Raw genomic sequence first — 25,399 nt, forward strand, 5'->3', positions numbered from 1 at the left:
AATCTGTCTTAGGATGTTGGATGTTACAGTATTTATTAAACAGCTTGTAGATTCACCGTGGATGAAAACTGCAGGTCTCCGAGTATAATGCAGCCAGGCACTAGTCTTCCACACAGATTTCTCCATCTGCCTTTATTAATTGATGGCTCACTGCAGGCAGCTTAACTCTGTTACATCCACCTAAAGGAATTACGAAGTATGGGAGTGACCCAGGAAATGAAATGCAATTTGAAGAGTCAGATCAAAGCTACCATGTATACTGGGATTCAAAGTCTGGCCTCATGCCCATTTTGTAAATTATGCACATGCAGAATGAGTAAAGATGAAAATACATAAGCACATATGGGTAAACAGTAGCTATTCCTTTACCTGTCTTTTTCTCTATGCACAGCTTCACTCTGTAAGTGATTTGTGAATGTCTATTAGTCCTTCACAGAAATAATGAGTCATTTCTTCAGCTTGTTACATACCAGGCATTAGTATGCTTTCCTATACATTGGACAAAATATCATCAAAGAAAGAGGAGTTTCTCTTGTCCAAATTAATCTCTCTTAATCCAATGTGTTGCAAGTAATTTCACATACACATCTTACAATAAAAAACACCCAAATAGCACAGTCAATCAAAACAAAGCAATGTTGATTGACACTTTAAAAATTTGACCTGCAAAATGGAGTATTGTATTGGAAACTTAGGATAAAAAAATCTCAAACAAAGGAGCAGATGCACAGCTAGTTTAGAAAATTTATTGGTTTAGCTTTGAAATCAAAATTAGCAGCAAAAGGAAAAGGTTCTTTACTCAGGAGAATTCAATTTATCCATTGTTTTAACATTTTGTGCCCTAAGCAAAAGCCACAGTTTTTTCTTCAGAATAGATCTGGCAGATTCCAGCCGTAGAGTCTGTGGTTTTCAAACTCAAGAAGCTGTAAATTTTATAACTCTGCGCCCTGCGGTCAGAGCTGCTGAGTGTTGTGTCTGAAGTCAGGTGGTTGGTGTGTTAAAGGTAGACATTAAACAGTTCTATTGAGGAACTGGAAATGTTTAAGGAGGTTGTTTGCCAGCTGTAAATTTGGGAGCAAATGCCAGTTGGCTGAAGAGATGCTGGAATGCATCCAGTTAAGTAGACTAGCACTGGAGGTCTTTCCAAATTTGTAGGTCTGATAACTTGGCTGTATATGCAGACTTCAGTTATTGGGTTGTTAAGGAAGGGCTTTATAATGAATGTTTGAAAATAGGATAAAAAACTTTTTATATGCTCATTACTTTGGCAAAATTGCAACTTTGCAATAGTATTGCATTCCTGATGAAAACTCCAACATTATACATTGTATACTATTTTTCAGCTGAGTGCCAGGGACTTCAAAGTATATAGTTCTGTGCCCTGCAATATTTTGTCTCCAGTACTTTTCCAGAGTTTGACTTTGCCCTTTTTCTACTTAGCTGGGATGATACAGGAGGAAGAAGACCTGATTGTGATGCAGCTCTTGCTTTGTAAACATCTCCTCTTGTAGTCTGCTGGGTGGGAAGGGGCTCTAGCTTTGGCTGCTGGCCAGGGAACGGAGGGGAAATTCACTTCATCTGCCCATTATAATTGTGTCTACTTGCCAGTGAGCAAGGGGGAGTAGCCCAACGTCTTAAACTGTGCATGCCCAGCTTGCCTGGGGTGCAGGATTTACCCCACAGGCACTCACTCAGCTGGAGGCTGCGAGTTTCTTACATTATTGTGTGGTTGTTCTCTGAAGTGATAGATACTAACACATCTTGTTCGAACTCGTCCGAGATCAATTCCTCTTCATTCCCTTCATGCTACTGAAGCACCAGGAGAATATTACTCTAACAGGAGTAAAACTGGTTGCCGCTTCTGTCTTCTCATCCTCCCTCTTTCATGTTCTGAATTCGGTTGTTCAGGATGCATTCGTTCTGTTTCTTGCCCCTACTGTCACAAAGTAAAGAGCACTTTCAGAAGACAAATGTTCAGTCTAATGCATCAGAAGACAAATGTTCAGCTAATGCATCAAGAGATTTTTTTATTTAAAAAGTTTTAAGCTTTACTCTTTTTTTTGGCCACTGACATAGCACAGTTTTATGACAGTTGTCAGAATCAAATGAGACAAGGGCTAACCCTTACACAAGGTCTTGAAGTATGGACAAAACCTCCTCCTCTTTTGACACATGACTTACTAAAAGGCCAGATAGAATTTCAGCCTCTGCACTTGAAGCAACACAGAGCACCTACTGAAATGGGAGAAAGTGCATCCTCATAGGACCAGGAAAGAGGAAGTCTGACTTTGACTGTTCATACATTAGCCAGACCTTTTCTAACACAAGATGAAAATAAAGCTACTCTCTGAAATTGTTTCTGTCTGCCTGAGATGCTGAGATCTGTGCTAATACCTTGGACTTGCAGGACCTTCCAATGAGTAAAAGCAAATTAAAGCATTTTGAGGTCTGATCTGTAAGAAGAACCAGGAAAGGAATGGGTTTAATCAAAGAATAGTTTTCTGGGGCTCAATTCTTAGGGTTCAGTTAGGGTTAATGCACCCTATTTTCTTCTGAAGCACATGTGCTGAAACTTTACAGATTAGATATTTGTCTCAATTTGTCCTTAAGAGGACTGTAGAGTGAACACATACTGTTGCAACCTGTTTTTTTCTAGAAACTGTAATGTCCATAGACTTGAGGTTCACGATTCAAAGTGACTGTGGAACAGCTGTTTTAACAGAGTTTACTGACTTTTTACTATCAGCAGTTGGAAAGCTTTCTAAAACTAAAAATTTATATATAAGAGAGATTTTCCTTTATCTGAAGGGGCTGTTAAATCTTAGAAAACATTTACACCAGATAGTGATGAATATCCAAGGAAAAAGAAAGGTCCTGAAAAAAGTTACACTGGTAACGGGTTGAACAGAGCATAGCAAATAGGGCACAGAACCACACATTGATGAAGGAGCACAAAGTAAAATATAGAAACTTTGTAATATGCTCATTAGTGAGCACCGTGTGCTTTGTGCACTGAACACGGGAGGAGCTTTCTGGACAGACAGTGTGAGATCCAGAGATTCGGAGTGTGTCTGTGCAGGGCAGCGTGAAGTGGCACAGCAGTGCTTCCTAATTTCAGAGTGTTTGATTTGATTCTTGTTCTTGTAAAACAGTTGTGATATATACATGCATACATGACTCACCCCTAAAGCAGATATAGTAATAGTCTTTCTATCAAGAATATTCATTACAACTAGAGAGGTCAGTAATCACTCTCATATCTATTTCTTCTGTAATCTCATAGGTATTCTAAGGTGCTCACAAATTAAACTTGCATAAGTGAGATGAAAACTTTTACATGAAATTAATTTTTCTGTGCTTGTAGGATCTTCTAATCTGAATCTTCCAATGTGAAGGCATGTACTCTCCAATTCCTTTGGAAGTATTTTGCCTTGTACAGCCCTAATTACTATAGTTTCAGTTTGGATCAATATTAAGGTTCACTGACTGAAATAAAATCTTTGGCTACTCAGAATGGAAAATATAGCATCCGTTTTTCTTTCATCTAGAAAAGTAAACAGTATGCAGTCCAGGTCCTTCATGTGTTCATTATTGAGCTGGAGGTCTTGTAAATTTGGTCTGAATTTTCACTGTCATGGGTAATTTCTGTTTTCCAATAGGTACATTTTCAGATACTTTAAAACCCTTGGCTACATTTTGAAATGTTATTATATTTCTTGGTCTTAAACTACATAAATGCAAGTTTGTTGCTATTTTATGAAACCAGTCTACACAGAGATCAGTGCTACCTACTTGGATTGCTTAAGCACTCAGGTTAGACATCATGTGAACTCAACTGATATTAATATTTTGAATGGTAATCATTAACATAGACTGATGTTGTACTTGAAATGCTAGTGCTTATCAAAAAGCATATGTAAGAACTGAGGTTAACTGCACCTGCTCTTTATAATACTATGACCAGAGCCATACTGGTGAAGAATTAAAACTTCGTAGAGGTCTGTAACTGTAAACTCTTACATTTTTTCTATTAAGTATGAATATAAATGCACTTTGCTGCCAAGAAGTTTCTAAAATAAATGCTGTTAAATAGAAATTTCTCCCTAAATTTAGGTATGTGTCAGATGTTAATGCATCTTGCATTGATTAAAATTCAGTCTTGAATTGAATACAGCAAATTTTAGAAAGTTGCCTACATGAAAACTGCAATATAATTCACCACTAAAATAGTACACCCCTGAGAGCTAGGCTCCCCGAGTTAAATGACAAAGGTTGTTATTATAGTTAGTAATCACACTTTCTATAAATTTTCTAACACATTATGCTAAAATCATGAATAAAATATTTTTTCCAGTCCTTTTTGCCTTGTAGACACCCAAGGATGGGTCCTTTCCTGGACTGAAGCTTTAGCATGAGAAAAATACCAGCTGAGGGTCTTCCAAACAAATTTTTTTCCTAGTCTGCATAGAAAAAAAGCTTTTTACAAGAAAAAAAAACATCTACTTATACCCTTAGACTCAAGAACTGAGGGAGCCATATCTAACCACCTCTATCTCCAGTCCCCACACAGCTATACTACTGCTGTGCTCAGGCTTCTTTCAGTAAAGCATTTGAGTCTTGCTTACTTAATGGGCAAAGGCTTCTTCATTCATAGAAGGCATTGTGGAAGGATCAGCTAGTCTGGATTTTGCTTACTAAAATGGAGGAAATTTCTCCCACCCCCAAATCCTTAATCCACCACTGGACTGCTGCAGGCAAACTCCAGCACCTGCCAGTGAGCCCCCAGTGAATGCAGGGACCCATTTGTTAAGGACCAGTCACAGGAGCTGAGGCACTGAGCTGAGGCAGGGGCAGCGACTACTACTGCATTGCCAAAAGTCTTTGGATGATATTTCACACCTACTGAAGCCATTTCTGCATTACCAATCCACTCAAACGCCTTCTGATTTAAAGGAGCATTATGCTGAACTGTGTATTTCTGCACTCTTCTGTATATGCCCTGCAGGCATTAGTCCAAGCAAACGCTTTGCTGTTTAGGAATTACTTGGATTTAGCGTATCAAGAAATTAAGGCTCCTGAAAATTTTTTCACAAACATGGTATGTAGAAATTTATTATGTGTGTATCATGTTTAGTTCATTTTCCTTCAGAATGACAAGAATCCTTTTCTTTTCCTTTATCCCCTCCCCCCCTTTTTTTTTTTTAACAACCCCCGAATACCCCTCTATAGATCCTGTTACAAGGCAAAAATCCTGGAATTGCTTGGGAATATACATTTTCCAAAACCAACAATGAAAACAAGACATCTGTCAAAAAACATAGCTACTCCTGGGTGACGGTGCAGTCAGAGTGCTCAGCTACTTGTGGTGGTGGTAGGTAACTTTCCAGTTGTCAATCCTCTTCTTTTTCATTTCTTAAAAGCATCTCAAACATTTCAGCTGCCTTTAATTTTGCAAACATGTATCCATACATACAGGGGGGTTACACTGAACACCTGGTCCTTACTTTATAATCTTACAAGTTATAACATAGCTCAAGTACATTTATACTTCCTTTATAGTAAAAAAAATTCATGCCAGTCCCAATTCATGTCACTTATAGTGACTCAGTCTTTTTCCTTAGGTCAATTCATATGTACATAGTATCTTGATACTGAAGTAATGTGGGAATTAAATACGTGCTTTGATGTTGTTGCAATTTGGGAACATAGAAAGATACCAAATAATGAGTAAAATTTATCTTATCTGTAGAGAGTAATTGAAGACCAAAATATTATCAAGACCTTTACTGACAGTTGCACCCTTATCTCCTCACTGTTTAATTACAAATATTTGAGTTCTGCCAGGTCAGTGTCTGAAATTCTACATTAGCTAAGGAGTTCTTATTACCATATTCCTCTAGGTATTTGCTTTGTGCAGATCATCTATTTGTTTTTTTCTATATCCTGGATGTTCTGTCAGTGAAAGTAATTCTGGGATGTAACGAAAGCAGAAAACTGGAATGTGGGAAGTCCTGCAAAAAGAGTTGAGAATGAAAATTTTAGTGTCCTTTAAATTGGAACTGGGTCATATAATGATGCACTTGTCTTTAATACTGAAGTATAGGACAGGGTGACCAAGGAAATGCCATGTTATGTTCTTGTATTGGCAAAAAAGTCCAGGTGAAATTCAGGAATATCTTGCTAGTGTGTTGTCAGACTCCACGGCATCTCAGTAGACTGTTCATGGAAGAAAGATCTACCAGGAGCACTGCAGACATAAAATATGACAACTGTATTTTTCTTGCTTCCCTTTAAAATAAATGAAGGTTGCAGCATGGATATAAAGATGATGGAAACAACCATGTTTCCAGATTTGACTTGCTGTGCCCAATGAACCATGTGTGAGGTGAATGATACATCTCAATTAAAAGATAAATCTATAAAATCACTTCATCTCTTAAGGCGTTTGTAGTCGTCTGTGTAATCTGTCCAGATGTTGACGCTAGATAGAGTTTAGGTACAGAAACCTGCAGAATTCTGAAGTCTGTAAAGATACACTGTAAAAAGTTGCAAAATGTTTTGATGCAGTTTTCAAGTGCGTGAGGAGAGATCTAAGCACACACTGCTAGTTTCTGCAGGGAATTAGGATTTGAGGAATTACTAATTTTTGCTGGGGGAAGACTCTGCAAATATGCTGTTTATAACTAAAATGTTTCATCTGACTTCAATAGTACCTGTGTTACAGAGAAGGAAATTAATGTTAAAAACATGTTGCCAAATTAAATCCTATTTTATTTAGCTCAAGTCAGTGGAATTGTACCAAGGATGAGCTTGGACTTGTTTAGTTAAAATTCTTCCCTTCTACTTTTTCTCTTATATTTTGAGTTAATGTTTATTATACTGTACTTTTTTTTTTTTTTTTCTAATACTTCCATAGGACACATTACAGCAAAAGCAATTTGTTTAGAAGATCATCGTACACGAGTTAATTCCTCCTTTTGTGGCCCAAGGATGAAGCCTTTAACTGAAACAAAACTATGCAATACTAATCCCTGCCCAGCGTAGTAAGTTCTCTTTATTTTTATACCATTTTGCTGTGCCTAATGACTGAGTTTGCCATGAAATAAGTCCACTCCAACAGGCACGCAGAATTGTATAGCCTGCTAGATGAACTCACTTTTATTCTGTAACATAAAACAGTAATTGTTTAAAAATGTTAGTTGTGTAGGCTTCTGCCCAATGATAATAATAGAGGCGGTATTTCTAATGTTGCTAAGCAAGACCTCCTGAGGATTGCTTGCAGCTCTGTCACCATGCTGGGGTTAGCTATGTGACACTGAGTAAATCTAAGTTACTTAGAGGCCCATTCTGCCACCTTTACTCACCTTGAATCAATAAGACCATTTCCTGAGTAAAGTGCTACTCCCTGTGTGGAAGCTTGGCCCCATGACTCAGATTCCACATATTAGATTAGGTTAAAAGAATCTTGTGAAGTGTAATTAGTGATTTTTGGACAACATGTCCCACAGAGTATTATGATACCGCAAAGAGGACTATCTAAACCAAATAAATCGTCAGCAATGCTCCTGGTGCCCACAAAAATAAATATGAAGACATTGCCTATGTGAACAATCTTATTTTCTAAAAGACATAAGAAAGGTGAGATGCAAAGGAAGACACTGACATATAGATAAACATTTAGAATCCAGCTGGTCTAAATCAATAGAGCTCCTTTAAAAACAAGGGAGTTACACTGATTTATAGTAGCTGTAGTAGGGGTCCTTTGTGAAAAAAAATGTTGTGTGCTCATATAATTAAACACAGTATTATGTGGTTTAGAATATAAAAGGGTAGATTTAAGGACACATTGGCCATCTTCTGTTGGTTTTTTCACTTTTGGATTCCTGACATTGCAACCTTAGCATTTTTTTAATTTTATACTAAAGATCAGAAAAGCTATAATATGTTGAACTAGACATTTTGGCTTCCAGAACAGGAGATTTTTCTAAAGCGATATGTTGAAAAAATTAAGAGTGTTTTAGTGAGAAATAAAGACTGTTGAAGATGCATTGAAGTGCACAGGCAGCAGAAGGCAGAGGAAATGGAGGAAAGCTCTAGACCTGGTGTCATCTCCTAGGTTTTCTCTGCAGTGATAAAAGCAATGGGTGGCAAAAGCAATTGGCTAAGCCCGCTCCCATCCTTCATCAAACAACACATTCAATGAAGTTTAATAGGAAGCATTCCTCATCTCCCCCAGTCCAGAAAAGGATGATGGGGCAAAGCAAAAAGATGTATACGTTCTGCAGTGGCTTTGTTTTTACTTAAAAATCCACAGTTTGCAATATGTTGAACATATTAAAAAATAGTCCATAATAGTTTGGAATTTCCTGCAAAATTTAAAGATTACAGCAGAGTACACAAAATCCAAATGGCAAATTATACACTCGGACCACAAAACGATAGAGATAAGGTTTAAATAATGGTAACATGTGATATGAGAGCCCCATGCTCCTGCTTCAGCAGTTTCTTTACATTGCGTTTAGCCACATGATTTTCTCAATACCAATTTTAAGTAATCTTTGTAGCCAAACACAATCTTTTCATATGCAACTTATCTTCTGCCAGAACTATTTTTACCCAATGAACTCAGTATCGTGCACACAGAAATGTATTGTCTATGATGTTCCTAGGAGTCTTTTTAAGCTGTTTATGCCTACCTTTGGATTGATGTGGCATTTACTGCTATAAAGCTTCACCAAAATCATACTCATTTCTGTTGACTACACCCAAAATTTCCATTTCTATTAACCAGAGATCCCAATGTATTTTGAACATCCACTGATATACCTATCACTGAAAATGCTGAATATCCATTTTGACAGGCCATGCAAAGTTTTCATGCTTAAATTGCTCTGATATTCTTAGATTTACTACTTTAAAACACAATTAATGACTTGAACCCCAGAAAGAGTACAAAAAGAAAAACCATAAAAGCCCCAAGCCACCTCTAGGGAAAAACAATTCAACTCACTAATTAATTATTTTTTAAATCCTTAGGATATATTAATGTATGGAGGATCTACATGTAGGACCATGTCTTAAATTAACAGATTGCCATTCAGCTGAGTGAAACTCTGCCAGAATATCTCTTCTGAGGAATCTGCCCAGAAAGTCATGGCATGTAGTATTTCCCATAAAAATGAGACTGCCAGCATCAAAAAATGTAGTATCAATAAATACCATGGAGGAAACAAAGAACGCTTAATAGCCAGCAAATAAAGCAAACCCAAATCCAGTAGGCGTAATAGGCAAGGGAAGGAGGTGAATAATAGATGAGCTACAAGCGTGTCAGTTTTGTGACATAAAAGAGGCTCCAGACTTATAAAGGTCAGTGAGGAATAATTACTGCATAAGAACAAAGACTTATTAGTCTGAGTAGGAACAAACTACTGTCCCAACAGTAAGAACACAGAAAGGCATCAGAATTGCACACTGTTGTTGTTGGATTTCACAGCTGCCAAATCTGGTCATAATTATTTAGTTATTTGAGCTAATGAAAGATAGTCTTGGATCACAGCCCAGATAATCTTGGAAAATGGCAGTTTACTAGAGGACATTAAAGTAGGGTTATTGCCCTCTCCTCTGTGAAGAGGGGGACTTTCGGGGCAGTTATGGTGACTGAACTCTTAAAATGAACACTTTTGGTTGCTCTACCAATCACTGTTGTCAGAAACATCAAGGCAAACTAATTAAAAGTTGTAAAATAGATTAAAACTATAACTTTTTTCCAAAGGTTCGTACTGCAGTTGTCCAAATATTTATAAATTAGACAAAAAAGAAACATCTGATGTGTTCTGGAATTACATAACTACTGACTTTTCACATTAGTATTTCTTTGTCCTTAAATTAGTGCTTTTTATATTTCCCACTACTTTTGGCAGTTACTGAAGTTACTAGACTGAGAGTTTAGATTTCTTCTATTCCCGATGGGATTTCTCCAAAATAGGCTTTTTATACATTTTTTACAAATTAGAATTAGCTTTGTTTTCATGCAGATGTGAACAGACAGGCAAATGGGATGCTGTTCGTTTTTCACACAGTAAGAAAAGGAAAAAAACGAAGCTTTCTTGTCATTAAAACTGTATGTAAGCAGCTATTCCAGTGGCCACAGGATGAATGCTGTGAGAAACCATGAAAGTAGGATAGGCCAAGCAGTCGGATTTGAGCCGAGAACCTTTTCTGTGGTATCAATTCTTAAAAATTTGTAAAACTGCTGTTCTAAACTCTTTAGTTTAATTTCAGTGCTGGGTCTTTGAATAAGAGTTCTCAACCTGAGTAATAGTTTAGTCATTCATAATTTCTTTTGATTCTTCACTTCTGTTTTTCTATCTACTTGTTATTTATGGTCGTATGTTGTAAGCCTTCCAGGACAGACCCTTGGTTGTATGTTTGCAAAGTGTTCCACAAAGGCTGGGGACCCACTCAGTGCTTCAATCATAGAAATACTGAGCAGCTATTGACATTTCAAAACTGAATTTATCCTAAGCAACTGGCAATAATTCTTCAGACTTTGTGTAACTTCAATGTCATGATGCCTAACTGAATTGTGCCTGTGACTGGAGTATGATTTGCCCAACAGCTTTTGCTGGTTAAATATTCTCTGTTTTATTTAGATTCTACATCATCTGTCTCACAAATTTATTAGTCTGAAGACATTTAAATGCTCAAGACACTAATGACAGGACTGCTGATTTTATCAAGCAGGTTCTTTTTTGTGAACAGGGGCCGGTAAGGTTTGACATAAATACCACTGGAGAGCACCACACCAACGTTTGTTGTCCTGTGTGAGTGTATCTACACCCAAACGCGTTGGGAGGTACATGCTCAGCTAAACTGGCCTCATTCTGTCCCTGCCATGCCAGCTTTTCCCTTATATCAGCTTCGATGACTCTTCTTCCTCTGTCCTGTTTTCCAAGAGAGATGTATAAAGGAAAAAAATGAAATAACAAAGGGCAGAACTTTCCAATAATTGAATCTTACCAGTTTACAGAACTCCATTTATCTGGCATCTTCCCTTGGCCTTGGGTCTGTTCATCTATTTGGAGGTCTCAGCAGCTGAAGTGGCCAAAGTGATGATCCTACCATTTCTTCTCCTATTTTAGAGAGATTTTTTCAATTAAAAGCACAGATGTGGTTAAAAGGGGATGGTGGTTTGTTAGCCAGACCCTTAGATCTTCTAGATACTCCACCAGCCTCAATGGCAGCACCTCTCTTCTTGGTCCTTGTGGAATTCCAGATTCCAGGTTGGGTTCACAGGCAAGATGGTTCTGGTAGATGAAAAGTGTAAATAAGTAATACTGGTTTTTCTAGTTGTGTGACTTACATTTCAGCCCTAGCAAAATGTTCCATGCTTTGAAAATAGATTATGTAACTACAGCTTTTTGATTGCTTGAACAGATATCAGTACATCAGGAGAGTAGGCTAAGCAGAATCCCTGAACAATTCACATTTGATAGGTGGCTCATATGTATAGATTTTATAAAGCTAATTGGACTCCTGTGTTTCTAACATACATTTTCTCCTTTAAGCTGGTCAACAGGTGATTGGAGTGCATGCAGCAAATCTTGTGGAGGAGGGCAACAAAGTCGTCTCATTCAGTGTGTCCAGAACAGGGCTTTCCAAAGAGAGGAGGTAGTGGCCCATTCCCTGTGTCCCGTCAGCACCCCTAAACAGGTGCAGATGTGCAATAGTCAGGACTGCCCACCCGAATGGAGCCCTGGCACATGGTCTCAGGTAATTTGGAGAAAAAAACTTACATTTTTGTCTGCTGGCATAATGAAATTATTGCCAAAAACTGCTCTAAAGGAAGAATAGTGCAAACTTGGTGAAGATCAGTATTTTTGCAAGTGGGTCTACTCATTAAGATAATTCATAAATTATGTATATATTTTAACTAGCCTTCCTAAGTGCTTGGACAGGAGGGCGTGCCAGAAGAGGGCACATGGTGTCCTTTTTGGTACACACAAATAGATGGACATTTTTTTCTGGTTTCACAACTGAAGGCTCTATGAATTCTTCAAAGCCATTAAACCCCCCCTCTGAGTTTACTTCCCACAGCAATATTAATATTTCTCAGAGATGACAGGCAGTCAAGGAGTGAAGAAATATTTGGGGTTAGAGTTGCATATTAATGCACACATGTATGTGACTTGTGGGTTGATAAATTTGTGATTTTCACGTTCGCTAATCACTTCTGTACTTTTGCCTTTGTTAGAGTAACTATTCCACTGCAAATAAAGTATTGCTGCCGTTAATTGCCGTGAGGGGCATAAGGCCCCTGGGCAGATTCCTGAGCATACACACCCTGCTTTACAAACCTTCCAACTGCCTGACACTAAACCAGCCTGCGTTAAAAAAACACACACATGCTTACACAAAACTCATCTCTGCTCTTTATTTCAATACTGCTGATGCTAGTGTGAACTGTTAATGTAAGGATAAATGAAGTACTGGGAAATCTGGGATTTGAGAACTGACAGTACACTTATCTCAAAAATATTTTTATTTTTTCCGTCATTATTTAATGAGATTCAAGTTGCATTTAAATTTACTGAAAAAAATATTACTTCTGTGTACACTTCTTGATACTGTAACTCTTTAGATGTTCAAGAACATCTTGACCTAAGCATTCCCAGCTGAGAAGTACAGTCTGCCTCTCCAGGGGAGTGCCCTGTAATGGTCTATGATGGACCAGTAACTACTCAATAGTCCATTGTAACAGAATTTTAACACTCAAAAATAAACCTTTTCTTCCAGTGTATGTGAAGGAAACCTTAGTGTGGCAGAAGATTATAAAAACCAGGTATGGTGATTAGATACTTAAAATGGAAGAACAGTCTTCAAACACATTCACACTTTCAAAGTTTCCTTCCTCTAATATAAATAATAATAATAAAAAAAGATCCATTTTCCTCCTCTTTAAGAGGCGTACAATTCAAGGGGGGATTTTCAAATAAGCCTGTGGAAATTAAGTTCACAAGTCCTGCTGAAATTTAGTGAACAGGCCTATTGAACAAGTTAGTGAAGTTCTTAAGATTCAGTTGTTGTATCACAGGCTCAAAGGAGTTAAGATGAAAAAAATGCAAAGTACTACACAAATCAGAGTAATTTGAAATGAAAGGAGTTTTTTCTTTGTTTGAGGGAAAGATTAAAACCACAGATTTTCAGCATGCAGCTATTTCTTTTGAATCCTCGGTACAACTCTGCTTTCATGGAATCTTTTAAAAACATTTGTGATTTAATACAGATCATGATAGTGCAGGATTCTGCCTTGGAATGTGCCCCTTACTTATTAGTAAAATGAACAATTAGAAGAGGATGCAACAAGGTAGAAAGCTGGCAGCATTATTTCAGGGCAGTTTATTTCTTCATTTCATCAGAAATGGCTCATTTATGCATTTTGTTGTATGCTAAGGCAATGAAAACTACAGATTGTCTTTTCAACTGAGCCATGGTTCAGCAATGCTTATTTATTCACTGGTGACTTGTCCTAAGCTTCAGCTGTAAACTTGGCAATTAAAATATCTTTGGTCAAACTTCTCAACCATTGTCTGTATCAGATTCTGTCTCATAGTGAGATTCATTTAGTGAAGGAGTTATGTCTAGATTCCCTGGGTAGTATTCTCTGCCTCTATCTCATCCCTCTAGGCCAAGGTGAGGACAAAATAACAAATAGCTGAGAACATCTTGCCGTGGGAGATTTTGCGATGGGAGGTTAGGACCAGCTTTCAACTGTGCTGTCCAGGGAAAAAAGCATTTTGCTCACAAGTCCAGTTTACCTCATCTACGGAAAAGAGATATTACTTATCTGTTCTACATGGGGGCTGTAAGAGTTCATAGTTTACATTAAGAAAGAACTGAGAACAATGTTTTAGAAGTGACATACAGATGTTACTGTTGCTTATTTACCAATACAATTTCAAGCTTACTTATAATGGCAGTTACACAGCACATTAGCCACGGTTTCTATGATCTGCTGTAAAGTACAAATAATGCCAATTTTCATTTCCTCTAGTTCAAATGAATATTTCTTTCCATCACAGTGCTCTAAAACTTGTGGGAGAGGTGTTAAGAAACGGGATGTCTACTGCAAAAGTACCGGTTCTCCCAAGGTTAAAATCTTGCCTGAAAGTATGTGCAGCAGAGACCATAAACCTGAATCCCAGCAGACCTGTGTGCTAGGACGCTGCCCCAAAAACGACCGACTCCAGTGGGTGATTTCTTCCTGGAGTGAGGTAAAGCGGTGCAGTTACATGGCTCACTGCCTTCCTTTGCTGCTTTTGGAAACGTTGACTCAGGGACACACACAAACCATGTGGGGGAAAGAAAGCTGAGCTATCATTTGAAAATCGGGTGTTCTAGGCAAGCTGCTATAAAAACAGTTCTTTACATCCAGATGTAGTCAGATGTACCCTGATGTCTTTGTTTCTCAGGCCCTTCACTGACTTGGATTCATATTTCAGTTTACACATTATAGAACATGGTCGTTGTGGTTTCAGTTCTATAATGCTTTTGTAGCATAATTTGGGGTCCCTTGCACATAGCACATTGTCCTTCATCTGAATGCGTTTCTATAGATTTAAAAGGTGTGCTTTACCACTGCAGTGCTCAGCCTCCTGTGGCCCTGGTGTACAAAAGCGAGAACTAAAATGCGGCGAGAAAAGCATCCATGGGAAATTGATCACCTTTCCTCAGAGAAGATGTAGAAACATCAAGAAACCAAACACTAACCTGGAAGAAGCTTGTAACAAGGGAGCCTGTCCATCGCAAACATTGTATAACACGGTGTCTGGCTGGTATTCCTCACCCTGGCAGCAGGTAGGAATGGGAAACTTTCTCACCTCTCTCCCCTTCCCAGCTAACACTCTCTCCAGCACTATTTTCCATGTCTGGGCTTTTACGGCATTTACAGAAGGAATAAGTTTCTCTACTCATTAGCTCAAGTAGCATCCCCTAGTGCTTTTCACTACACGTGTGGAAGAACAAAACAAATGCAATGTGCCTGCAGACTCCCGGACAGTGTATCCACCCTAATTAGAAGGTGAGGCTGCAGTGCTGGACTGGCACAAACACCCCATGGGTGTAAGACGCTGAAGCCCACACCGCTGTGACTGGCAGTGTGAGCCCACGCTCCCGAGATTAAAGCTCGCTCCAGGCTTACACTGTGCTCTATGTCTGACTGTATGGAGGAGGCATCTCCAGTACTACAGTCCACAGGTGTCTCCTGCATGTAGCCATTCCTAAAGAAGGTCACACTGCTCTGCCACCGAAACATGATGCAGCTGGTCCACATCCATCATCTACTTTGGTGCAGCTCATTTCTTTGTCCTGAGACTGAAGAATGTCACCTAAAAATGTTATTCATGCTCGAGAGGCACTACATTCCATGCTCATTTTCCAATGCTTGCTTCTCAGTCTTCTTCAAACTGCACTGTGGTTGAACTATTACATATCTATATGCACAATGTATTTGAGCATCTGCACAGATTGCCTGGAATTCCCTAAATACTATGATTAATTATGGGATCAGTCTGTATTTGTTTCTACATTCTTGCAAACAAGCTTCTGTATTTCTGGAACTTATCTACTTTATGAGTCACATATCAACGAGACACACACTCATTTAATAACATTTACATGAAACAATGTATGCCTGACAATTGTAATCAGATGAAAATGATCACATTTATCTTAAAGACAACTTTTCATGAAACACATACAAGTAAAAGGCTTATTCATTTTAAAATACTTCATAGGTCTTCCTGCAAACGCATAGTGTTTTTCCCCAGATACTGCCATAATTATGGTTCCAATGGGAGTTTTATCTCTGTTCAGACAGCAGGATTGGGCTCAGAGGCTCAGAGTTCACAAGAAATCAGTGCAGACAATCAGGAACAGGTTTTCTAACATGTTCTGTTTCTGTCTCGATGTCTAAGTAAGGAACCAAATTTTCAGCTGAGTCCTTAAATAACCAAACTTGCGGAAGGGAGAACAGATGCACGCATCTTGAAAAGTTGGTCCTGATGGGGGTTGCTGAACAGCCACACATCCGACCCTGATCTCTCTCGCTTTGAAAGTCCCACCCAAAGCCCCTGAATGTTACTCCTTTGGCTTTCATGGGCTCCCAGACAGTAATGAAAGACAGCTCTTTTCTCTCTACAGTGTACAGTAACATGTGGAGGGGGAGTGCAAACCCGAAGTGTACAGTGCCTGCGCCAAGGAAGACCAGCTTCTGGGTGCTTGCCCCATCAGAAACCAGCAGTCCTCAGAGCTTGCAATACTAACTTCTGCCCAGTCCCTGTGAAAAGAGGTAAATCTCAGCTCTACATGCTGCAGCAGGGTTGGTTACTTAGAACTCTACATCCAGCAAAAATCACCTTTTCTACTTACACCCACTGAAGATTAGTATTTGGCATGTTCCTTCATAAATGATTTTTTCACAGACTTTCCAGCTTTATAATTACTCTCTGATACTACAGCATCTCTCTTCTCAAATTGAACCATCTTAAATCAGACTTGAGAGTATAACTGACACAGGGGATTTTGAAAAAGGGGATATGTTAAAAAAAAAAATGTGCAAAAGTTATGCCATTTGGTTCTGAGCTGCATCTTTATGCTATCTTGAATAACATAGAAGCATCCTATGCTGGTACTGTTTTAATGATAAAAAATAGCAACTTTTGAACTAACCAATAAGAATTTGCCATTTACTTTTAGTCTTTTCAAGTCTGCCTAAGGTTCAGATTGCACCCGTATCCTGGGAGTCCAAAAATGCTTTGTCTAGAATGTACTTCTCTTCTTACTGCTTCTGAGCAGTGTATGATGTGCAGTCAGGGAGCATGATTAAGCTTAGTCCTCACTGGTATGTCAGCTGTATTCCTCTCCACCTCTTCAGTGTGTTCAGCAAATCTAGAGGAGCTGGAGGAGCAAGAGGTTTTGTGTCGCTGTGAACAGTGGAATTCTCTCAGAACTGCCACAGGAAGAGAGCGGTGCATTAGCCCCATCCCATGTACTTGCTTAAAAGCTGGTTACAGTTTGTGACTCCTTCTTAACTGTAGGAAAAAGCTCATGGAGGTCCAGTTTGCCCGATGTAATGCCAGTTGTCTGGGTATGCTAAAGCACTTTAAACATTAACTTCCAAAAGACTGTACATTAACTGTCTTGTTACCATTTTAAAACTGGGAGCTCAAAGTAACCTCTATAAAACCTAGGCTGGATTGAAAGAAAAATGTGGTAAAAAGAGTTGGGAGCAAAGGTCAAGCTCTGGCCCTGCACCTTGTAAACTGACATTAGGCAACCACCCCCCTCATCTGTACCGATTCCTGGCATTCACCATGCACAGAAACCCTGTGAAATCCAGAGGTACCTCAACAGAGCATTCTACTGCATCAACTCAAGATATGTATGCAAAGGATCAACCTATGTATCGGGGAACCTGAATCCAAACAAGGATATATAGGTTAAATGGCCCTAAAAGGAATAAGTAAATAGTTCTGCTGTTTGTATAAGTAAATGTTCTTAACACTTTGAATTAATCTTCCTTAAAAGTTCTGCTGTACTTTGTCGTTTCTGTATTACATCTTTTTCTGTCATGATATAGCAAGCACTTTCCTTTCACCCCTGCCTTTCTCTGCTGTATTTCATGTCTGGAGTAATGTCTGTTATTAATTTTGGCCTTGGCCTGTTTCTCTCTCTCCTCACATCTGCAGGAGCCCTTTCCCCTTTATTATAACTGGGTCATCAGGCTCTAGAGATCAATTATCTCTTCACTGCTCTCTTACTTTCTGTCTAAACCAGCAAAAAGAGAGGGAACCAGCTGTGCTGGAATCACATTGAAGCAAATCAGTCTCTGTTATCGGCCATGCAGCTCCAGCTCAGTGATCACAGTCAAGAAATTAATGTTTCAGGGAGAGTTTACACACTTTCCTAGACAAACTGGGTCATTTCCATCTGTTAAATGCAGTTACGGTCACCATAACTCCTAGTAAATCCAACTGCTTAAAATGAATAAAAATTTAAACACTATTATGAATACTTGCATAAATAGAAATAAGGAACTGATGGCTTGATCCACATCCATTGAAGTTTGTGGGACTCTTTGTGTTCATTCCAATGGTCTTTGGATTCCGTCCCAAGAGTAATGTTTTCAGCTATACCTCTGTAATGTTAACATTGCACTCCGAGCTTCAAAAGGAGCATAAAGATTTATTAAGATTGCCTTCTCGGTGCTTATACTTTTTTTTTTTAAACAGTAATTCGTACTTTTTGAAAATTTACCCTTCCATGGCAGGAGAGCTTCTTCCTGACTTAGTCAGAACCTCTTTCCTCACTTTGTGCTGTGCATGTTTTTCATCTGTTGTCTGCTTTGGGGCCACCCAGCCTCAAATTCTGTCTGGTGGACAGTAGGTGAAGTAACATGAAAGCTGGTGCTGGACTCCCAGTTACATCCCTGCTTACACTCAGTTAAGATCAGAAAAGCAACGCTGTAGCATGGGAGGGCTGCAGCTTTCCAGTTCCTGGATAACTGTTCAAGGACAGTATCTTCTTTACATAACATTAGCATTTACAGACAGGCTTATGTTATTAAAAACTGAGGAATAAAATGGCATCTTTAAAAATATATATAATTATTATTTTCTTATTAATTCAAATAAATTTGAGGGTGATAAAGGTATACAAAATCACCTTTGCCATCATATAAAAGGGAATCAAAAAAAGCAAAGTGGTGGCTAATCAAAAGAAGTTCCTATAGAGAGATGGAGATCACTCCTGGCCCACGGCATATGAAGAAATTGTCTGTGCTATGTGAGGGAGCATTTATCTTCTGTGACTCAGCTTAGCTGATCTGAGAACGCAGACAATGGTGGCTAGATTTTTCTTCACTGTCTCCTTGTAAATTCCTTTTATTGACCATGTAAACAGTAGTTCTGAGAGTCGAATGGAATCTTTTCCCATGCTCACAGGAGATTTCAGTTTAGCTATAAATTTTGCTAAACCTCATTTAAATGTCTTACTGCTCTCTCAGACATGGTGAATTTGTTTATAAATCATCCATATGAATCATCACTCTGCTCTTTTGAAGAAACATAAAGCATCCACTACAAAACTGTAGAAAGGAGCAGCTAGGAAATGTTTTTAAAGCGACTGTGCTATGCGTATAAATGAGCTGTGCATAAATCTAAGGGAAATCAAATCTTAATTGAAAAATACGTTTTGTTTATATTTGTAATTAAAAGCTGGGCTTTTCAGAACTGAAGATTTTCAGCCTGTCTCTTTTCCTGTTGCAGTTAATTAAGATTTCACCAACATGGCATAGTCAAAGTCCTAAAAGCCTGATTCATGCCACCTAACTGAAGTGTCTAAGCAGAGAGATTTCTTAGGCTCTCTGCCTAGTCAAACGGAGAAATAAGTCCCTCTGGGAAGTGCTGGAACACAAACAGATAGCAGAGCACTTTGTGCACACACGCGCACAGTGCAGGGTCCATGCACTCAGATTTCCGTGCGGTTTGTGTGCACGTGCACAGACACTCAGAGCTGATGCTACTCTGAGGTGCAGGTAAGCTCCACGTGAATTCTGGCAACAAGCAATCAGAATCAAGCATGGAGTGGGCTCATTTGTGGTTTAGAACAACATTTGTAATCAGAGATGAAAACACAGGTGACCTTTTTTTTATCCTCTATGGTGGAACTTCCTCCTGTTTTCCTACATTTCAAAGTGTGCTTAATTTTTTAATTCCTTTAGCCTCCGACCCTATTTTATTAGCTCTGTATCTATCAATTTAACAAATTTGATCTCTTGACAAATTAAACATCTCAACAAATTAAAAAAGAAACTAATATTTTTGAGATGAATGCTAGTTCATGGTTCCTCTCCTTTGAATTGAGTCATTCATTGTGTTTTTAATATTACCAAGTGCATACAAGCATGCAGAACTATTGCCTGACTTGTAGACTTGCTAAAACACAGTCTTACCATATCGCTTGGATTTCTTTCCTTCAGATGATCCTTCTTGTGTGGATTTCTTCACTTGGTGTCATCTGGTACCCCAGCATGGTGTCTGTAACCACAAATTTTATGGCAAGCAATGTTGTAAATCATGCACGAAGAAGAACTGATAGCAGCGTGTTATCTGAACCCTTCAGTGACAGGATTCTCTTCTTCAATTTATGTTGGAATTAACTTTGCTTTGAGGCAAGACATGGTGCCACATAAACCACTGATGGAAGAGACATTTATTTAAGGGAATGTCTGAGGTACAGTAATTGTTGGATATATGTTGAAAAAAGGAATGTTTCTTTTTTTTTCTTTATTTGCTGACCTCACTAAAGTACAGGGTACTATGGATCACTTGAACACTGAGACTCCGAGGGGCAGTTCTTCTTTCTTTAAAAGTGTCATTTTGCACTGTCATATGTTATGAGGAAGAAATTAAGGCAAAGAAGCCTTTTCTGGCTAATTTACCAGAATGCAAAGCAAAAGAGTTTGGGAGCTCGAGGAGGAAGGTTACAGCGTGGCAGCATGGCAGATCGCACTATCAAAAGTGTTTTCTTTTGGTTTTTTTTATTATACTGTCATCGCAGGGTAAGGAAGCTGTTCACTGCCACTTTCACAGAAAGACATTCAAATGGCTGTTGTCTGGAGAATGCAGCGTCACACGTGTGACCACAAGAAGTAAATAGTGCACTACAAAGATATATGGTGCTTCTCTATTAGACTTGCTGCTGGAAAAGCAAGTTTTGCATCATGCTTATGTTTTTATTGTTTTAATGAATTCATTTTCTGCTTTGTGTAGAAACTCAGAGGTGGTTAACTAGTAACTTGAAATGTATTCCTAGAAATATTCAGCATTAGAATATTTGGACTTTTGATATTGCTGTGTTACAAGTAAAATAGAATTTCATATTTCAACTAACTCAAGGAACTCAGATTTATTGAGCTCAATGGTTTTGTTTTCAACTTTCTAAGCTCATTAGATATGTAATTTTAAAATTTAAACTTTATGTTTTAAAGTAGTATTTTTTCAGAAGCTAGTTTGTTTGAATGCCAGGATACTGAAGAATGTCTTCCTTTTAATCTCAAATCTCTCTGCAACTTTTGATTCATCCGCTACCCAAAGGAAATAACAAGAATATTACAGTCTATTAATTCATGCTAAACTTCTCTAAATAGTTATTTATTCACACAGGTTATATGAAAAAAAATGAAAAAGAAAAGTGGATTATTTACTCTAACCAAATAAAAGTCAATTATATTTTTATACATTCTCTTAATACTTTTATTTAGTTCAGAATCCACCAGCAAACAAAAGAATTGTAAACACAATGATTTTTGTAATCATTCAGTATCAAGATGTTCGGTGACACTATATATCAAATGGTACAATTTTAGAAGTTTCTGCATTGAAAAAGTACCCAAACTATTTGCCAAACCCGTTCTGAGACAGAGCTGTGTTCTAGTGTAATTTTCTGGGGAGTGCCTACGAGGGACATATTTATCTAATTCCACCCAATCCCACAACTTTGATGAATGTAGTTCAGTTTTACTGTTTTTTTAAAGTATCATTTCAGTGTAAGATTAGCCAGCTCAGCACTAATGCCAGACAGTGGTCACTTAAAATTAGCAGTTCCTTCTGCAACAGTTTAAATTAAAAACATGTATTCTATGATACTTTAAGAAATGATGATTAGAAACATATCTCAACCTACACTGCTCTGTCTTGATATTGGACATTGTGTACTTACCACCTTTTTTCTAGGAAAACTACAAGGGTTTTTTTGTTTTGTTTTTATAATTGTGTCCTTTTTATTATTTGATGTAAAATAATTAATTTATTAATGCATAGCTTTTCCTTTATATTTCTTTGCTCACTTCCTTAAGTGACAACTGAGGAAAGAAAATGGTAGTGTCACAAAGTATGAATTATGGTGTAAAAAAGCAAAAAATATAAGTGTATTATTTAATTATTTTATAAGCTTTGTAATAAAGTACTCTAACTGTTTCATTATATTTGGAATTGTAAAATTCATGAATAAAATATGGAGGTTATAAGTAAATATCAAGTAATGTAAGTGGTGTGTGCATTCATTCGCCTTTGTGTCGATTGCCCTGTAGTATCTTTAAGCGAAATGTTATCTTGTTTTCTTCTGCTACGTAGTTGGCTGATGCCTGTGAGCCTGAGCCTGCGCCAGTTCTGTGCAGGGGTAGTGACAAAAGCTGCCCACAAGAAAAGCCTGTTCTTCGGGGCAGTGGAGGTTTAGCCACCGAAGCTCAGTGTGACCCCTCTGCCTAACCATGCCCCGACCATTCAGGTCTTGTACGGGTTAATATTGGTGGGGAACCCTCAAAACAGTGGATCTGAGTGTTAACAAGCCATTATGATGAATGGGATGGAGGTCATTCCTTTCAGGCACTCAAAGTCAGGCGTATGTGCTAAGGTCATGTGAAACTTCTCTACTTTTGAAGGTCCCATTATACTGGCAAGTGAGGAATGCATGACTGGTTATTCAACAGTGTGAATATATTGTGTTGCCTTTTAAGAGCAGAAGATGTTTCTCATCTGAATGACTACCCTACCATTGAAGCAGCTGGCTTGGGCTGTGCCCATTTCAGGCACAAAAAAGGCAAAATGGACATAACTTCATGGGTTTATTTTCATAACAACACAAAGGCTAAAATACACAAAAATACAGTTGCCCCCCATGTGCAAGACAAAACTGACTTATTGCTTCTCTCACCACAGACAGTGGGAACTTGTGTATTGCAGAACCAGCAAGATTCTTCCCTGCATGTAGTTATCTGCAAGGTGGTTTGCATTAGGTTTAACAGCCTCTCCCATCTGCTTGGGGATACTTTATTTTTCTAAAAATGACCCAGCTGAGAATTTTCCAAGCCAATCCCTGGTCAGGACTACCTCCAGTCACTGGATCATTTCATACATATATTCTCTAACATCGCTTTGCTGCTTTTCCCTCCATTCATCGACAGACACTTCTCCGACACCAGCAAGCTGTTCAGAGCATTGTTGATAGGAAATACTGAGCTTGCTTCTGCCTTGCAGTATGAGCTAGTAGGCGCTAATAAGCAGTAATCAGTCTGCTCCTGAAGGATTCCCAGCAAGTGCTCTTTTGAACATGGATTGGACTAGTGATTTCAATAATTAATTTGCCCACACAAGAATTCAGACTCTAAACTGCTTTGTGTTCTGGGCTAGAATTTTGGAATTAAAATGAACTGACGGTTGACAGTGAATTATAGCATTGGAGATGGATGTTGAAAGAGGAAATATTGCATAAAGATGTGCTATTGTGTGGTTGGATCAACCCCAAGTCCACAACTGTTTTATTGCTGAGCCCTTACAACGATATTTGGTATACAAAGCTTGGCAGTTTTCTAGAAGTATATTGCTGCAAGGCTCACTTTATAAAGCAGAATGGGGTCTTTTCACAAAGGAATAGCTCCATTTCCTGTAGTCAGATTTCATCACTCAGGTAAAGCGTGCATTTGCCTAAAACTCAAACAGATATTTAATGAATGGCTTGATTGTGTAAATCAAACTCAACTATCTCGGATGCCCAGAAGACATGAAATGTTGGAGACAGATGAAGTTTCGCTGCATGTGGTTTTATGGTAACATAATCCATATCCCATATTTCCTTTATTTTTCAGCAAATCCAAAAGCATCAATAAAATAAATTAACATTATTATTTCTATTGTAATTGAAGTCCAACCCTATTGAGTCACTGGGATCCCATTGTGTACAATGCTGTATACACATGTCATGAAGGGCTCACGGTCCCGAGTGTACAACAACAAACAATAGTTAAAGGACATGTTAACAGAGGGCTCGCTGTAATTAGGGGGAAAAGTGTTGCTCGTGGCTCACTGTCTGTCTGGACACTGCAGAACGTTTCAAAGGTATAAGATCTGCAAGAGCAATATTGAGGATTTTTATCTTGACTCTGTTTCGAACGCAAATGCTGAGCATCGCTGAGGTCTGAGAGGACAGCAGAGGGGAAGGGCAGTAGGGAAGCTGGGATACAGTGGAACGAATCAAAAATGAGGTAAGTTCAGTGCTGAGTCCTAACCGAGATAGTGGCAATCACAAGAGAAAAGCCATACACATGGATCGTTCAAACTGTTAGCCTGGCAGTTACTGGGGACTACAGAGTTTTGGCAAGGCAGTAAGTCTTCTTCCCATCAAAAAAAGTTCTGAAATAAGGAGATGCAGGTGCTAAAAATTACCTTAAATTTCTGCCCAGCCAATATTGTATGAACATCAGCCAAATCAAGCTGACCTTCCTGTCTGTCACAGCTATGCTTCACCCCCTGCTCTTCAGAACACATCCAGGTCCAGCCTGGGCTGGAACAAGTCCTCTGGTGTGTATCACATTCCGAAGTGCTCCACCTTGCAGCTTACAAATAACACTTGCTCCCCACAGAACAGGCAGTGACGGGCCGACAGCGGGGCCATATTGATGCAGACGGGACAGATGCGGGATGCTGTCTGCAGCATCTGTATTGCACTGCCCATGGGAAGGCATGGCCTCTGCCCCGCGTAAGGCAGTCGGAAGCACACTCCAGCCCCAAGACCTGCCCTTCTAACAGCCAACACGCACCAGGTAGGGCGAAGGGAAGTAGTGTACTCATTTTTCCATGAGAGATATGGGGGCAGAATGTCCTAGCTGGGCTGAAGTAGAGACAAAACATTAATTTCTAAAGTCACAATGAAAAGTAGTAACATCAAAACCAGTTTTCCTCATGCTCCCTAAAGAAAAGAATCTATTAGAGGACCTATACTTCAAACTACTAAATATTTTATGTACTTTCTATTCAATAATAATAAGTTGTCAATCATGAACAGAATCTGTTTGAATTTCTGGATTATGGCAACGGAGGCAGGACCTTTCAGCTAAGCCCTAACTTCCAGGCTTACTTTCTAAGCTTTAAATCAAGCTATTGTCACCAAACATTTCAGCCTTAACACTGTTGTGTACCTACTGCAACTTAAGACACTTTAGTAACCCTGAGGTGACTTGGGCTGTCAAGCATTAATTTATTATGTTCTGTTGTGATAATGTTCACTAATCCTTTCATAGTAACATAGGAGAGACGACACAAAAGCTCATTCAAAAATAATATGAAAAGGTTTATAATGGAAATGTTTACTCGTGAAGTTCTTACCTATGGCAAGCGAACAGATTTCAGAGAAAAGCATACACAATAAATCCCTCCTTGGGATCTTCACCTTCTCCTATCACCATAATATCTGAATTCGGTCTGTCTAATAGGAGAAACTGAAGGCATTCTCCCCAAAGCAGGAATCCCCTGCCAACACTCCTGTGCTTGCATGGAAATAATGG

The 25,399-nt window shown here is 38.7% G+C and overlaps 1 protein-coding gene across 1 annotated transcript in view; it reads left to right on the forward strand.

Moving 5' to 3' along the window:
• ADAMTS18 (ADAM metallopeptidase with thrombospondin type 1 motif 18) overlaps positions 1-22,092 on the forward strand; it is a 79,649-nt gene extending 57,557 nt beyond the window's left edge. The window contains exons 16-22 of the mRNA XM_026856939.1: positions 5,230-5,371; positions 6,917-7,043; positions 11,568-11,772; positions 14,082-14,273; positions 14,644-14,856; positions 16,201-16,348; positions 20,039-22,092. Of these exons, the coding sequence (XP_026712740.1) occupies positions 5,230-5,371; positions 6,917-7,043; positions 11,568-11,772; positions 14,082-14,273; positions 14,644-14,856; positions 16,201-16,348; positions 20,039-20,154 (1,143 nt within the window). The 3' untranslated portion in view covers positions 20,155-22,092. The remainder of the gene's footprint in view (positions 1-5,229; positions 5,372-6,916; positions 7,044-11,567; positions 11,773-14,081; positions 14,274-14,643; positions 14,857-16,200; positions 16,349-20,038) is intronic.
• Positions 22,093-25,399: the final 3,307 nt, after the last annotated feature.

The sequence above is a fragment of the Athene cunicularia genome (genome assembly GCF_003259725.1).
Source record: "Athene cunicularia isolate RWA chromosome 11 unlocalized genomic scaffold, athCun1 chr11_part1, whole genome shotgun sequence".
Taxonomy (NCBI): domain Eukaryota; kingdom Metazoa; phylum Chordata; class Aves; order Strigiformes; family Strigidae; genus Athene; species Athene cunicularia.